General features: G+C 39.3%; 2 protein-coding genes across 2 annotated transcripts in view; one reads left to right on the top strand and one right to left on the bottom strand.

The window, feature by feature from the left end:
- Nucleotides 1-10,259, top strand: part of LOC138002272 (F-box only protein 30-like) — a 10,385-nt gene extending 126 nt beyond the window's left edge. Inside the window, exons 1-2 of the mRNA XM_068848343.1 lie at nucleotides 1-1,457; nucleotides 4,186-10,259. The exon at nucleotides 1-1,457 is cut by the window's left edge and continues 126 nt beyond it. Of these exons, the coding sequence (XP_068704444.1) occupies nucleotides 33-1,457; nucleotides 4,186-4,509 (1,749 nt within the window). The 5' untranslated portion in view covers nucleotides 1-32 and the 3' untranslated portion in view covers nucleotides 4,510-10,259. The remainder of the gene's footprint in view (nucleotides 1,458-4,185) is intronic.
- A 2,927-nt stretch (nucleotides 10,260-13,186) lies between these two features.
- Nucleotides 13,187-17,500, bottom strand: part of LOC138002165 (nuclear pore membrane glycoprotein 210-like) — a 56,105-nt gene continuing 51,791 nt past the window's right edge. The window contains exons 33-35 of the mRNA XM_068848248.1: nucleotides 17,250-17,379; nucleotides 15,890-16,563; nucleotides 13,187-14,599 (exon numbers count right to left, since the gene is read on the bottom strand). Coding sequence (XP_068704349.1) covers nucleotides 13,835-14,599; nucleotides 15,890-16,563; nucleotides 17,250-17,379 — 1,569 coding nt within the window. The 3' untranslated portion in view covers nucleotides 13,187-13,834. The remainder of the gene's footprint in view (nucleotides 14,600-15,889; nucleotides 16,564-17,249; nucleotides 17,380-17,500) is intronic.

The raw sequence follows: 17,500 nt of genomic DNA, 5'->3' as shown, positions 1-17,500 counted from the left end.
GGAAGCAGTGTTTCTTTCTGTAGAATAACATCATGGAGCTCGAGAGACACGAGCATTGTGAAAATTGTGTTAAGCTTCATTGCAACACTCCAGATGGTTGTAGGATGATTTTTTGTGAGTTCGGTTGTGGCGCTCAGTTGCACAGTTGTAAGATGAAAGACCACAAGAATTTGTGCCAAAGGTGCCGGATTCCTTGTATAAATTCAGGCTATGGATGCCCAGCGGTACTCACAAGGGAAAGCTTGAGATCGCATTTACACCGTTGCCCGGCCAGTGTGATATTTTGTACAATGGAGTGGAACCGCTACCCGGTATATTCAAAATCGCGCTTGAGTTGGGTGCCATTTTTTCAGCCGAACCCAGTGTTAGTAGAAGGACATCTAGATGTAGAACTCGCTTTTCGTGATCAAAGGATTCTTCGTGAAGGCTTTAGACGTCGTTTCAAGAAGGGCAAAGCAAAAGTCGATTTGCTGAGAACTTCTTCAGCCACGTCGAAACAGGCAGGTGCTTTAAAAACAGATTCACGAAGAATGGCGATGGCTTCAGCTTTGTCCTCTTTAGAGAACAAGATACGTAAAGAGCGTGTCGGTGGAGAATATTCGGGCGAAGATCTGGAGGTGGAAAGCAGAGATGTACTAGAACGTGACACATTAAAGAGCAACAGTCTTGAAGACTTGTTTTCTGAAGAGAGCATAAGCTTAATTGAAAGTGATTCAAGTGATGATATCGAAAAGTCTTTACGTGATCATGAAAGTGATCCGTCGGAAATAAAATTGCACCGGCTGCAGTTATCCAAAGACGAGGAAATTGAAGGTGTTGAAAAAGATCAAGAAGAAGAAAAACCTTCCTCGTGTTCCTTTGGCAATGAAATACCACCCCCTCCGATCCATTTGCCTGTGTACTTGGACAAACCTCTGGGGTTAAACGTGGTTGTTGAGACCCTACCCAAGTTCCAGAAGCAATTACCAATGTACTCCATACCATGTAGCCAGGTATTTCGTCGTGATGAATACAGCGGCCACTTCAAAAATGTCCACAGTGATATACAGGGGGGTCTTAATGGGTGGCTGGAACAACGGTGCCCCCTATCACAATACGGCTGCACCTTTGTTCGGTATCGAATCCTTCCACACAGCCAGACTGGGTCGGTGATATTTAATCGGGAACTGGGAAGCTTTGGTGTAAAACCGGTAGCATATTGTCAGAATTTGAATGAAGTAAGAGGAACTGCAAATCCTGTGGAACACACAGTTGATCTTTTGACGTCACTACCATTGGAGATTTTAGAAAAGGTTGCAAGATATCTGGATGGGTTTAGCTTGTGTAACTTTTCACGCACTAGTAAGCTACTCAGAGAAGTTTGTAGGAACGTTCTGGAGAGAAAGGGAATGGTGTTGTTTGAGTGGGAAAAGAGGATTTATGACAATGGTAGCTGGTCATGGAGGGTGCGACAAAAGGTCAGTTTGTAATTCATGTGAACTATGGTAAAAATGTTATTTCTGCTCAAATTAAAATTAAGAGGACAAGTGGGCCCTTTTCATCGAATTGGGCTAATTTATTAATAACACATGTAATTAACTGTGGTACAGTATACATGTAGGTTGGTCATCACAGTCAGCGAACACAATGTTTTCCTGGTAATGACGGACCACAATTTGATCAAAGAACTTTTTCTTTTTGTAAGTATTTTTTATTCAGCTAGTCAAGGAGATCTTCACCACATCCTCACATCACCCATCTATCTGTGCTCACCTCTGTTTCACAAAAGAAAAAAAGAAAAAAAAAAGAAATTTATAATTTTCATTTGAAACCAATGTTTTTTTTCTTGGCACCTTTTTCCTACTTATTATTTGCTCAGGCTCCTATTGTTGTATTTAAGTATTGTGTTGTATTTACTTAGTTATTATATTGTGCTAAAACCACTGACTTAACATATTTTACTAATTAATACAATAACTTATTATCATGATCCATATTGGTAATTTTTACATACATGTAATACTAAAAATTCCTTTCTTGTGCACATAACATTAATTTTATTGTTCTTTTAACAAAGCAGCTTTAAGTAGTTTGGGAAACAGTGCTCTTTTACTTTTATTCCCATTGCTAGAGAGCTGCAATCAGTTTTTTATCCATGATAAAAACATACATGTACATGTACCATGATACTTCCTAGTGCCATTGGAAATCAATCAAACTAGACGAGGAGTGAGTCATTGTGAAGGCACTTTGCATTCATGTATCCATTGAATTTTTGAGAGAGCAAAAAAGACAGTAATTTTACATTGCTTCTGAATCAGTTTTCTGTTATCAAAAGTCTGGTCGTGCCGTACCTCACTGAACAGGCTTCAGGATTGGGCAGAAGAACAATAGAACGAACAATGGATAACAATGGATTTAGCACAGAAAACAATAAGAAGTACGACACTATATACAGCCAATGAAATATAGTGTTTAAAGTGCCTATGAAACAAAAAATAACTCAGGTTTATTTGAAAGATCTTTTGAGAAAAAAGGAAACATGGTGTTCTCATTTTTAAAATATCTCATATCATTGGGGAGATATTAAGGGTTTTGTGTTAAAACTGATGACGTCATCAGTGGTTCTAAGGGGAAAACAAATCACAAAAACTAAAATATCTTTAGAAATATTACAGCAGTTCTCTTCAAATCCTGGCACTAATGTTGTTTATCAGTCAGCACATAAAATGACACTCATTGTACAGTTGCCACGGCAACCGTTTTGCTTTCAGATCAAGGTTGTGTGGAACTGGTGTTTCTGCTTTTTGTCTTAACCAAACATCATTCACACTCAATGAGTTGATTAGGAGACCTACTGCAACATGGGCTCTACCTGTGTTTTGAGCAGGACTGTCTGTCTTGCTTGATTTGAGAGGAAATTGAGAAACTTCATTTATAATCAAAAGAGACTGAAGCCAAAAGTGTTGCCATGGTTACATCATACTCTGCACCAACTTGCACCTTACTTAAGGGTTATTACTCATGCCAAGTTTGACACATATCGCTGTTACACTTTGAGAGATATTCTTGATTTTGTGATCCATCTTCCAGCGGAACCGCTGATGACGTCATCAATTTGCCAATTTGCATAACGCAAAAACTCAAATATCTCTGAAACAAAAAAAGATACTCCAAAACTGTAAAGGCCATTATTCATTATTTTGAAAACTCTTTCAAATAGGCATAAATCATTTTTTACTTTATAGGCACTTTAACAAGAGGTACGACCCAACCCCAAAAGTTAGGCAGGGTACATTGCAAGTGGTTTTCAAAGAAACATTCTCTTTGAACTCAGAATCACATGTAAATGGTTCCCATGTTCCTTTTTCTAAATAAATAAATAAATAAATAAATAAATAAATAAATAAATAAATAAATAAATAAATAAATAAATAAATTATTTGTTTGTCATCACCCAGTACACTTTTTGTGCATCAATATGCTATGGGTCAAATAAAGCACTGAATTAAGGATGGTACCTACTAATTCAAAGATATTTTTGTGCGGTTTACTGAATATGCGGGAAAAGCCTGCAGATCTTAGCAAGTGTTATTGAAATCCAAAAAGAAAATTAGGGTTAACCATGCATTTTTCGAAGATAATTAATCAACAATAATTATTTGTATAAAAAAGCTTTAAAATCCAAAGCAATGTATGGCGTTCTTTTCCAAATTGAAGCTTAATTATCTCCGAAAAATGCTTGGTTACCCCCAATTTTCTTTTTGGATACCAAGAGCACTTACTAAGTTCTGCTTTCTTCGCATATATGTAGTTTTAAACTGCGCAAAAATATCCCTGTGTTAATATAAGCATCACCCATAGGAAATCAGAGTCTCTCGAGATGCGCAGAATGTATGTGCAATAACAATAACAGTAACATCCTTAATTAACAGTAACATCCTTAATTGATATTATTTTAGATCAGAATAACTAATTATAGGCTGGTGCTTGTCTTGAACTAGTCACATCTTAAACCTGTTACAAAATGGTGGTAATAACTATTTCAAATATACTTAATTAAGGCCTTCGGGATTGGTGGGGGATGATTTGTTATGGGAAAGGGCATGCTTATTATTTGAGGGGAGGCAAGGATATGTTATTATAATAATAGTATAAGATGCTATTTTGATGGAGGGTGCAAATTATTTGCTGGTTTGCTTGCAGAGGTGGTATTTTTCAACATCTTTTTCATCAGTTGACCAATGGGTGCACTCTGACTCTCCATTCATGGCAGCACACTTGGAAGAGTGCAAGTACTTTGACCACTGTGTTCCTCCACGTCAGTTCAGTTACTGTAATATTGTCCCACCTGATAAACCTGCTAGTTCATGGAGTAAGTACCAAGTTGATGAGATAGGTCTTGAATATGCACCTGGGCAGCTTGGAGATCAAATGGATGAAATAGCATTGGAATGCCACTTGAGTGATGACACAGAAACCTCAACTTCTGATTCGGAAGATGAATTACAGGAAGCTGAAGATTTGTAATAAAGTTAATTATGGTAAGACTAAACAAACCACAGAGTTAATAGTTAAATTATATCACAGTTTACTGAGATTTGGGAATCTTTAAGGGCTAAAAATCATTTAAGATAATTTATTCTCTGAAGATCTTTACGCCATTTTACAAGTACAAAATCGTCTGGCATAAGACAGAGTAAAATCTGTCAAGTCTCACTCCCAGGGGTCAATGGGTCAAATAAATTTTCAGGACCTTGCTAATAATAATATTAAATCTTAAATATTTATAAAGCCCCTGTATAATAGCCAATGATGGTTCGAGAGCCCATTTGGCCTCTTACAATGCACTCTATGCCATCAACTATCTATCATTGATACTGCACCAACTTAGTAATGTACTATTAGCCATCTTCATGCAAACTACAGGGCTGGCAAAAGATAACAACTCTGATTTAGGAACATGAAGACATTAAGAACAAACATGTATTGTAAACTACATGTACTGTATCATTGGCTGTTAAGAAAAACTTTAATGCATTGACTCCCGGGGGTTCCCCATTGACAAGTAAAATTGTCTGGTGTTAGACAGAGTAAAAGACTAAAGCTTAGGAGTCAAAGGGTTAATTAATGGGGAAATAGTTTTTTAGTGATTAACATACTACTGTAAATGGTCCTTATTCGTGTGGCGGCCATATTGGCCATAGACAATAGATTTCATACCCCAAGCCTCAAGTTGAAATGTTTGGGAATGAGTTTCAGTGGGGCAAAACAAAAGTTTTCAATCCCTCAGGTCTCAATGTGGCCGCCGTGTGATTCAGGCCCATGATACATGTAGTTGATGATTCAATGGTCAATGTTTGTCTATGTACAAATACATGTAGCTGGTGGCCAAATAGGATATTAAGATTGACAAGCAACTTCTCAAGGAATTTGAAAAACTTTAAGAAAATCTCCAGTGGTCTTTAATGATCCTTAAGAGAGATTAATTTTATCAGGGTAACTATTGGGAGGCTGCACATTGAAGGCTCTCTTTTGTTGCCAACTGGCAAAAGTTGACAAATTTAAGTTAGGGAAATACAAAATATATATTAATTAGTACTTGTTTATTAGCAACAACCTTGACAAAGTATTTATGAGAAATAGAGTATATCATGGAGCTGGTCAGCTTCATTCTCACCTACCTGTTCGGCAGATAATAATTTTTATTGTTGAATTTTGTTAAGAACATAATTTTTCGTCATTATTATTGTTATAATTTCTTATTCTGCAATAATTTATTATTTTTTTCAAAATCAGTTTCTTCAAACTAGTTTAATTTTGATTTTTCCTTTTTTCCAGATTATGATAATGAATGTTATATAGTGTAGACAAAGCAAATCAAAATTGAACTGATTTGCAAAAATTTTTAACCAAGAAAACATTAATTTTTCACCACAACATCATACATGAATTACTGCAATTGTTTCTTATTCAGTTTTATAAAATGCCCTCTTCTTTCAACCATGATTTTATTGTTAGAAATGCCCCTTTTTGTTTCATTTTATGTGTTTTAAATTATATTGATTCATCAAGTTCGGTTTGTTAGTTATTTATAAGGTTACCTTCAATTTGCTTTGACGAAAAAAGTAAAGTACCTTGTACCTATGTCTGAATATATAATTCCTCTCATCTCAAACTGCAAAGTTGCATTGAAATCTTATAAAATTATATATAAGGAGCCCATGTCGATTATTTTTTTTTTGCCATTTTCAATGTTGCTCAAAAGGACAGGTCAATTCTAGGCCACTTGCAAAATTTAAGCCAATTTTGAGCAAAATCGAAAAATGCCAAAAAATTCAACAAGAGCTCCTTATGGCCTGAGCTCTTCAATTGATAGTGCACTACTGCATTATTATGCAGTCTGTGGCTGAGTGAACTTGGTGCCTGTGTGACTTTGTTTTGCACAGACTGAACTAGTAAAAATCGACTCCAAAATCTAGTTCGAAGAAATTCTGAGTTCTTGAACTTGCATGTAATTTGGCTCAAATGCCATCAGTAAAAATGATTTCTTATTCCCTGTTCTGTCATGGATGTGAGTTAAACAAAGCAGTTTGTTCAACATAAAATATTCACTAAAAGTCCTAGTCGAATCCCCAACCTGTCCATGGGTTTTATTTGCCATTTCAGCTGGAGTTGTTTGGCTTATGATTTGAGAGGCCTTTGGTGACCACATAGTGATTATGCAAATGTCATTCACTGCTATCCTTAAATCCTGCTGTTTTAGTGCTCACTACAGTGTAGGTGCATTTCGCATTAGAAACAAAACACTTCATCTGTAGGTTAGGTTACTCAGCCACACCTGTGATGTGATGTGGTCTATTGCACTTTAAAATTATAGCCTTTTATTCATCAGAATGCAAATTAATGTTTTAAAATAAATAGCTTTTTACCACATGTATTATTTAGATTTTCTTCTGATTTAGTAGGATTAGTTTTAGAGTTTCAGACACAAAGAATTTCTAGCCCAATGAACCTAATTAATAATATAGAATGTCCTACTGTAAGTACGCATGCCAGGTTATGCTGTTGTACTTTCTGGTATAGTGCCGGTTAACCAAAATTTCTCACCCTAGGTACCATTTTAAAGGCTGTGCGATGTAAGAAAACCTCACAATCCCATGCAAAAGCAGGGCTTGCGACTAACTTCTTAGCTCACTAGCCTAGTGGCTAGTATCAGGTCTAATTTCACTAGCCAAATCTAAATTTGCACTAGCCAGTCTCGTCATGTGCAGTTTCATTCATTTGTAAAAACTATCACGAAAAAAATTCCACATTTGAAAAACGCAACTCGCGCTGTTAGTAAATATTCTCATATTTTCATATCCATCCTCGCAACAGTGGCGCAAATATGCTGGAGTGTACGGCTTCCCGTATTTTCTCACGAAGGCAAAGTTTTCGTCGCCTTGAGGCCAATTCTCACAGAACCGTTTCCAAAACTTTGCAACTCACAAATGCACTGGAGGATGGAAAACGCAGAATAAAGTAAATTGAGAAGTCTGGAAAGGCTTTTCCTTTGATTGGAGCTATTTGCGATTGAAATGTTAACCTGAAAGCGCCATTCACAACAGCAGCGGAATGCGGGAAAAAATATCTAAAATTAGATATAAAGGAAATTCGAGAGGACAGACTTGCCGTCATATAATTAAGATTTTCTTTTTAATAGTTTCAAACAGCAATCCGTGCGTTTTATGCCTGAATGGTTTTCGGAGCAAGTTTCCTCTCTTTTTATGTGAGATTCACTACTCCTAGTAAACGAGATAAGTCGCTCCATGTTATCTCTTTCTTTTTTTAAATTTGAAATAAATTCTATTTGGATTCAATTTCTAAACTAGTACGCGATCTTTTTCCATATACACGTAACAACGTTGCAAACAGTAGCAAACAGTTTGCGTTGGCTCCATCTCAAAGACACTCGCTTTTTGCGTTTGCGATCTTGTTTTCCATAGGCGTGATTGCTTTACGTAACTTGATCTCGAGACATCATAAGAAAAGGGCGCAAAAATAAAACCAGAATTAGTTTTTGCGTCGTGTTCAACTTCTTCTTATGTTGGAGTCGTTGCGAAGAAGAAGGCAGAGAGGAAGTGTCAAGAGACGTCACCGATTCTAGGTCCGATAAATTTTCGAGGAGCAGCAACGGCTGTGGCATAGCCAGTATCACTGAAATTATACTATAATTATAGGAACTGGCTCTTTGTGATCAAGAACTTTACTACAGTTATATTTGGCGGGGTATTCCCTTACGATATTCATTAAATTCACACTGTTTTGAAGAGTATCCTCATTCATTGCCACAATCGTACTCGGACGCCATTTTATTATTTATACTTGCCTCTAATTCGTCAAAACGTTTCACATGCACAAAAATATCGTCGATTGATCGCAAACAATCAGAAACAGTTGACGATTGTGTTTCCACATCGTTGTTTCCTCGCTTTTGCATTGCCACTCATCGCCAACAAGACGTACTGTAACGATAGAAAATTTTCTACCTCTTCCGTTTTGTTTGCGATCATCGGCGATTAGTCGGGGATGAACGTAAAAGGTGTTTCCATTTACGCAAACTGTTTGTGATCAAGCTCTCGGAAGGTGATTGCGATTGTTTGCGACAGAGTTACGCACATATGGTAACAGCAGCCGAGAAGTTCCGCATGATTTCACTCGTGATTAATCGTTTGTAACGTGGCGTGGGGAAACTGTAATCCGCGTTGGTTCCCTCCTCAGTTTTCTTTTCTCAACTTATCATTTTCTAAGGCAGTAAATTTCATAGAATCCACTCACAGTTTCTGCTGTTAGTTTCAATTCTCTCCTTTTGCCTTATCCATAAGAAATAATTTTTATAATATTATTCGTTTTCGTCCAGAACTCCACTGCTTTACATTATTTACTAGCCCCAATGGTGGAATAGTGGAAGCTCAAAATCTACTAGCCAAAACTGAAATTTCACTAGCCTGTTGCTAGTTGGCTACCGTTAGTGTCGAGCCCTGCAAAAGGACATTACTAAACAACGAAACACCAAAACGAAGCACCAAGACACCTTGTATGACCCCACCATACATTGAATACTAACCGACAAAGGTTGGATTTGAGATTAAACATCGTTTTAGATCTAATCAGGCCTAAAAAGTTATTGCTCCTAATCGCAGTCTTAATCTGAATCCTGATCTTAATCTCGATGAATTAGGAGCAATAATGTTTTAGGCCTAATTAGGCCTACAACAATATTTAATCTCAAATCTAGCCTATCGGTAACTAGTATTCAATGTATTGTGGGGTAGTACATGGTGTTTTCGTGGTTTAGTAATGCCCCATGCTGCAAAATGAAACAGTTTTCCGCAAAGGATGGATAGGATATTGCTTTTCGATAAAGAGTTCAGAGTAGAGTTCAGTTCTGCTTCTTTTTCAAATGGAGGCCAATGATTGCATTCAAATGGGAAATTCTTGGCAAAAAGAAGTCCTGCATTGATGGATTGTTTTACTTGTTGAAATTATTGTATTATTAACTTATTTATTGATGTTATCATTTTACCACAGATGACCAATAACATGTACCGGTATTTGAATGAGAAATTTTAATAGTTTTGTTCATTTTAAGTGAAAGAACCTGTCTAAAGAAAAAAGGAGGACAGTTTTTGAGTTCTTTTTAGCAGAGGTCTCTTTTCTTTTACGTTCACTTAGCTGATGAGTATGGGAAAAAAGACCTCTACCATGGGTCAATGTGTTGAGCATGCGCGGCAGTTACGTAGCAACCAAATACTCACCCGATACTTCACATGTAGTATGGGCTCACATGACAACAGCGGAATAACTGTAAAGGAATGCATGACACACAGTGTGGCCAAGTCACAGCCAGCAAACACATCATTGAGCATGTGTTTCGAACGGTGCTGTCTAAGGTTGTTGTGGATGGCAGTTGGATCAAAGTGAGTTTCGACCCATGGCAGAGGTCTCTTTTCCTGTACTCGTCAGCACCCAGCAAGCACAAAAAGAAGATATACCTCTGCTGCCAGGGAGGTTTTTTAGTAGACTGATGTTGTTAACACTTTTGCCTCACAGGGTTTCTCCATTGATGAGTGAAATGGTCTGGGATTAAACATAGTAAAATAATATTGTCAATAGAGAGTAAAATGTGTATGTGGCAGTTTTGAGAGGGAAAGGGTTAAATTGGAAGCAAGCTTCAAATCAGAAAAAGAGAATTTTGAAGTTACGTTTTGTATTCAAATTAAAAACGAAGAAATCTATGGGTAATGTCTAGGTTATTGAAGGGGTGTAAATCTGTCATTTGATAGTGGGTTTAAATCAGAAGTAACATGTTACTGTACATCGTACAGGTCAGGTGCCATAACAGGTGTTGCTTTACACTCCATTTCTGTTGGAATTCATTCAAGCACGTCTGATAATCCAAAATGGCAATCAACAAAAAGCAAGCAAAGTTGACACAGTAAGGGAACTCATAAAAGATATTTCCAGGGCAAAAATAGGATTACGGCTTTTAAAACAAGAGTGACAGATAACATCTTATATTATGGACACATTGCTGTTAGGCACTTTTTGTACTGCATAAATTATCACAGAGCTCTGTATGCATCCACATGGTTGATTGGCAAATTATCCAAGCTAGTGCCTAAGGTACCATGCTTTTACAGTGCATCTTCTTGTTTAAAGAATAATGGTTAGGCTTATAATTATTTAACAATTATTCCATGAGCGCATGTTAGATAAGAGATAGATAGCCAACGAGGCGCATAGCTCCAAGTTGACTATATATAATCACCTCGTATCCAACAAGCACAAGTGGAATTATAGTAGTTTTATTTTGTAAAAACAACAAAGCATGCACACAATGATTTTGTAGAGCAGTATAATAGCTCATACAGTGTATACCATGATGACTAAGCCAATCACAACTCTAGAATTGCATTAATCCAATGATCTAGTTTTTAATAAGAACAAAAAATTAAGTTTTCAACCTTGGATAATGCAATTCTAGCTTTCTCACTGGTTCACTGGATCTTGGTTACCAGCAATTATACCTTGCCCTTATGTGGAAATGAATGCAGCAAATGTTGCTCCGCAGAAAATCACTTTCCGTTCATTTCTTAAACAAATAAAATTTAGCAAAACCGAAGGTTGAGAATTTAATAAACAATTATTCCACTTGCCCTTGTTGGATAGCCAACTCAGCAGTACGTGCCTCGTTGGCTATTTACCATCTCGTATCCAACGCGGGCCCATGGAATAATTGTTAATTAGGATGTTTCAGTATTTCCTTGACTTGACCTGTCTGTCTATAGATGGAATTGCAATAATAGTTTTATCCCCGGGGGGGGGGGGGGGGGGGGGGGGGGGGGGGGTTAGTAATCGCCTTAGGAAGATAAAACCCCAGGAGGGGGGCTCCCACATGAAACAGACGGGGATGCTCATCGTCTTGCTTAGGGGTGTAAATTTTGGATTTTGGTCTCGCTTAGGGTGTTCCGGGCAAAGCGCCAATATTTTAAGCCGCCAAGGTCTCGTTTATGGTTCCGCGAAGAAACACAGAATTACGCGAAGAGAAACAGAAGTGAAATTTTGCTTTTAAAAACTACTTTTAGATAAAAGCATTCAATGATTATGCCTTTATATCATTAAAAATCATTGCATGTCGTATTTGTGTGTGTTTTAAGCAGTCTCTTTTAGGGGTCAAAATTTGCTTAACCCACGCCCAGATTGGTCTCCTTTAAGGGTCACAAAAAGCTTGAGCCACGCCCAGATGGTATCCTTTAGGGGTTAAATTCAAAATTTCCGACGAGCATCCCCGTCTGTTCCATATGGGAGTCCCCCTCCCGGGGTTTTATCTTCCTAAGGCGATTTCCCTTGTGTTACATCCAGTTGTATTTTTTTTCATTCTCATCCCCAGAGCTGCCAGATGCCAAGTGGCTAAGAGGGCCAGGTGGCTCTGGGGATGTGCGCATATTTGTTGGTGTAACATGTTTAATACAGTCATTAAAGTTGAGTTGGCATGGTAATGTCACATATTTTCATGATTTTCTGCCTCGTTTTTACCTATTGAGTTCATCTGATTAGCTGCATCTCTGGGCATCAGTATTTGTTTATGTCATTATTGCCAAATTGGTGTCAAAAACAATACATTTGATCTCTCTTTACGGTTCAGAGAGATTTTTTTTTGTCACCTGGCAGCAAGTCAAGGATACTGTGTTCAGAAGACACTGGTACAAAAACCAAATAAATTTGGTTACTCAAAGGGTTAGCTTTAAATAGGTGGAGGAGTTGGAGCTGTCCACAATAGATCTTGTTTGGCTTTGCAAAGCTGTAAAAAAATTATCTGGAGCAGATTCATAGCCACCTTCACAACTGGAAAATGTTAAGGTGGCTCTGAATCTGTTTCAGAGTTTTAAAGATGGGGGTCACTGGCTTCGTTTTTAAGGTAGCCGCATTTGAAAACAAAAGATTGGGTGGTTTTAGATGGCTTTCACGTTGCCATGGCAACCTATATGCCACTCTTATGAAGGCATTGTGTTAAGCAATTATAGGTTCTCCCGTATGGTGCCATAAAATTGCCGTTACGTGAAATAGTATTGTAGAGTTAGTCCTACCCTGGGAATCGTTGAATTGATATTCACGGGGGGACTGATTGGGTTCGTGAAGCGGAGGCGATTTAAAGCTAAGAGTTCCAGGACGAATGGTGCATTTTCTCGGACATAAGGAACAAATTCCTCTGGCACCCATTACATCTTTTATGCATTGGTGATCGACCTGACCTGAATATATCGAGGGCTTTCTTTAACGTACATCGCCTTTTTCTGGAAACACGACAGCAATATAAGAAATTAGAAATTAAATTTCCTGGATAACCATGTTTCCCACTTCGAAGTGGCCGTACTCTCCCTTCTCATCTCTCCAAATACGACATCACAGTCAACCCAAGCTCAGTGTTACTATTAAAAAAAAAAAAAAAGGCAAGCAAGTAGCCTAGTTTCGGGGAGAAATGATATCTTTTGTGTAATAAATATATCGCTGACTCAAAAGCATACAGACTTGAAATTTCTGGACCCGGTCTAAGAGTTATCATTTACACGAGATGGGTACGAACTCAGACTGGTACGCGAGTTTCTCGTCTCGGTCCACCAAGGCAACTGGCTGAGCTCACTACAAAACAAAAAGCAATCCGTCAAATTTTCCGTCCTTTAATGGTCATTTTCCCAAATTCAAATTCAACAAGAAGCCAAAAATAAATTAGCCTTTTCCCAAAGAGTGAGAGTAGGCCTTCATTACAAAAATAAATTTAAAAACCCCACACCTCTTCAAGTACAGAAATAGGTACGCATGCTCCAAAAAGCTAAATGATTGACGACCTTTTTAACTTGTCTTTAATATTTTCCAATTTTTTGTATGAATTTGTATGAATTTGTTAACGGACTTAAAAAAAAACTCATAAATACAAAATACTTATTCCATCAAGTCTTTTCCGTTGCATTTGGAACAAAAATCTAATTCTCCCGTTTGCCTCTGTCTTTTAGAGCCGCTGGAAAAATATTACTGAAAGTTTTTTTCCGTTACAAAAGCCAAAAGAAAGTTTGGCCTCCGTAAATATTGAATGGGAGAGGCCCTACAGCACTCGCCGAACGTGATTACAATAGCACGAAACAGGACTCGCTGATGACAATCGTCTAAGTTAACGTTCTGCAATCGAGCCCGACAAACTCCAATGCATTCTCAAGAGCAATACGAACAAGTTCCATCTACTTGCTCCAAGCTGGAAACTCTCCTGACATACAACGCAAAGCAGGAGAGTCCAGATTTTAGGTATCCGTAAGGGTTACTGCGTGACGCTGAAGAGTCCTGGGGACTTGCTAGGGGAGGTGCGGCCCAAAGAGAGCGCGCCACCTGGCGCTTGTGACGGGTTATCCGAGAGATATGAGCGGCTGGCCGTCGAAGTAGTGGTGCGCCTGTACGTTGAAAAAGTTTCTCGGCGAGGCTCGTCCAGGTTTTCCTCAGGAATGGACCTACCCGATGCGTCCCCTGGAGAGCGGTACCCAGCGTAAGTGCTCGCTGAATAGGGGCCCCTACCAGCGGAATATGATCCTTGAGATGGACTCTGCCCGTATGGGCTCCCATAGGGCGGAGTAACTCCGTAAGGTGTATCGTACCTGGGTCCGGGGCTTCGCATACCAGCATTCTGGGCTCCGCTCGTGTTTCGTGGACTACAACACAAGACAAGCGCGAGAATAAGCAAGCCGATAAATATTGAGAACCCGATTATCCATGCACTCGTTTGGCCAAGCAAGGCCAGAAAAAGCCCCTGGAAGCTCCTATCCGTCGATGTTGCTGCTGGTGGTGGGCACTGCTGGTTGCTTAAAGCAGCACCAGGGTATATGACGGGTACAGCGCCGCTACCAAAGGGAGGCGCGTAAGACACGTACACCATCTCCCTCTGGCCCGTTAATTTGCTTTTAAATTCCACGCCAACTTTCTTGAAAGATTTAAGATTCGCCCCCGCCACTGCTATCTTGTATTCCTGTTGAGTGTCAGCCCTGGGTGGCTGTGATATAACCTCAACCAACGAATGATCCAGGGTTCTCACCTAGAAAGGAGAGCAAAGGAAGGAATCACATTAAAATATTTTGACCCACAACATATACAAACCATTTGAGGCAACTGTCACTATCCCAAAGCTTTAGCTTCGCAAATTGTAGATTACGAGTAGTCTGTTTTTGTTTCTGAAATCCTTCGCGCGACAAGAGAAGTTATAATTATGCAAATGAGGGAAAGAAACGAGTAAGGAATGGGGCGAGACAGGAAAAAAAATAATTTTTCCTATTTTTCGCGCACGCGTTTCCCGCGGCTACGCCGCTCGCTTTTCCCGCTCCCGTGGCACACTAGGAAAAGGAGGAGACTGCTCGCAGTCTAAGTAAATTGAGATACATTATTTTAATCTACTTTTAAACTTAATATTTATATCCAACGAAATGTGCCACTTATTCAAAGGACACGGCTACTCCGTCTTCGTTGTGAACACAGACAACGCACATTTCTCTCACTACAGACTCAACAGAATATCGCGCTTCTGATTGGTCAATGAGGAATACATAAAGGGGTTATTGAGTGCAATCATGGTAAATAGAGGGAACCGGTTTTGAAGCTCGGCAAACAACAAAGGAGCAAACAAAGATGCCACGATTTAGGTTGGAAAGTCCACGACCGTGCACAATCTTTTGTTTTGCGCTCATACACTATGCATGAGAATTACGTAACCAACACGTTTCTATTGGTTAGTTCCTCAGAACGGAGTAACCAACTGTTGTGTTTTGTGCACGGTCAAAACCAAAAAAGAGAACAAAAACATACAACAAAGAAATTTGTCGGGTTTCATATTCATTCCCGTCTATTAACTATGGTGCAATAGAGAATATGAGGTGCAATACGAAAGTTGCTATGGAAACAGCGATGGAGAAATTTTGTTGAGTATAATTATAAGAAATAAAAATGTGGTATGAACTTTCTCGTGCATTTCGTGATTTATGGTATGACTCGTGATGTTTTGAAAGTTCTTAAAATTGCACGAGCCGTAGGTACTCGTGCCAATAAATCACGAAATGCACTCGGGTTCATACGATTTCCTACGGCGGCCATGTTGAGTCCCGAGGGATTGCAAACTTTTGTTTTTGCGCATGCACCGAAACTCGTTCCCAAACATTTCAACTCGAGGCTCGGGGTACGAAATCAATTGTCTATGGCCAATATGGCAGCCGCGCAAGGCACAGACTCGGTAGATGTAATGATACCACTCGCTCTCTGGTCCCGCTTCAATCTGTGTAATAAGATACAGATATCACAAGATATCAACCTTATCCAATAATTTTCGACTGATTACCTCAATACTATTCAGCTGTTTTGCTGTTCCCGTGACAACAATGAAATCGTCTGGTCGGTCGGCTGAAAGCTCTAATTCTGCTACGCTTACAACAAACGCGGGAAGAAACGGCAGAGTCACAGCTCCGGAGGAGATGGTTCCGCCCTGAATCTCGTCCATAACCGCGACTCTAAGCATCAATTGGCCCGTGCTGGTGCAAGCTGCCCGAACAGAGTCTGTTGATTGATCCCTCGGGATCACATAACACATCGGTCTTCCACTGATCATACCAGCTTTTACGTCGAAGAACTGGTCCAAGTTGTCATGTCCGAATATATCAAAATCGGAGCTAACGATACACTCAAACGGCATGGCGCCTTGATAGAGGACTAAGCCATCTCCCTGGCCAGAAACTTCGGATGTGTCTTCCCTGGGGAGACGATCATGCCCCAGGGTAATCGGAATAACGTAACCGCGGCCATCGGCTCGAGGGAGATTGGTGATAACCAATGAGTCATCTATTTCGACGCGGATGTAACTGAGACTCTCAACCTTCACCTCGGTTTGAGCAGAGTAAAGGCCTGGGATCTTGTAATAGATTGTGGCTGTTCCAGCTGCCATTGCCATAGCAACACCTGTCGTTGCATTGATATCGAGTACCCGGATGTTCGAAGATGACCACGCACCTCCTACGCCTTAAAGAAAAAAAAAAAAAAGATTGCAAATAAAGTCTCGCGTTCAACATTTTCATTGAGGCCCACTACTCGGACAATCGCCCTCCAACACCTTGAAGATACAAATAAAACGGGCACATTGACATTTGTATAAAGTTGTAGAAACCGCGGTTTTCAAACAGTGAAATCCATGACTTTTCAGCCACTACTGGCCGATGCCATTAAAATCATGACATTCAATACATTAGATGATGCTTTCCACATCTCTTCATTAACGAGTTCACTGTACACCACAACCCACCCCACCCTACTAAAAAGTCAGTAATATCAACGACATCTTAAAGAAAACACTCGCACGCTGAAGCTTTCGATGCTTGACCGAGCACTGTTTTGACTTTGAGTATGAGATGATGATGATGATGATGATAATGATGATGATGAGGATGAGGATGAGGATGGAATTTCTCCGCCGTATTGTGGCTGTCCCTTGTGTGGTATATAACTGACTTGGGTGGACTACCTCGTTCCCCACTGCAGTCAATTGCAGTGCAAAATGGATCAAATTAAATTAAACTATGATTAAAATAAATTAGGAAGACGATGACGATGAAGGTGTTGATGTCTGATGATCACAACGAGAAACCCTGATGGTGAGGGTAAAGGCCATATAGTAATGCTGATGTCGATGACGATGATTTTGAAAATACCTTCTGACACAACACTTGTGCTGAACTGTTGTACGGTTCCTAGCAACAGAGTGGCTTTGGTAGGAGTCAATCCATGTCCTATTCTGATACGTATATAGTCCGCTATGTTGGCAGCACTTGGATCCCACACCTGAAGAAACAAAACGATTGCAAACGTGTCCCTTTTTACCGATAAACGATAGCAAAGCCACTCATCACAAAACCATTGGCAAGAAATGCAAACTGAATGCGATCGAAGGGAAAACAAAATA

Source organism: Montipora foliosa, chromosome 1 (assembly GCF_036669935.1).
Source record: "Montipora foliosa isolate CH-2021 chromosome 1, ASM3666993v2, whole genome shotgun sequence".
In the NCBI taxonomy this organism is placed as follows: domain Eukaryota; kingdom Metazoa; phylum Cnidaria; class Anthozoa; order Scleractinia; family Acroporidae; genus Montipora; species Montipora foliosa.
The sequence above is the reverse complement of the archived record's forward strand: the minus strand, read 5'-3'. Positions and strand labels throughout refer to the sequence as shown.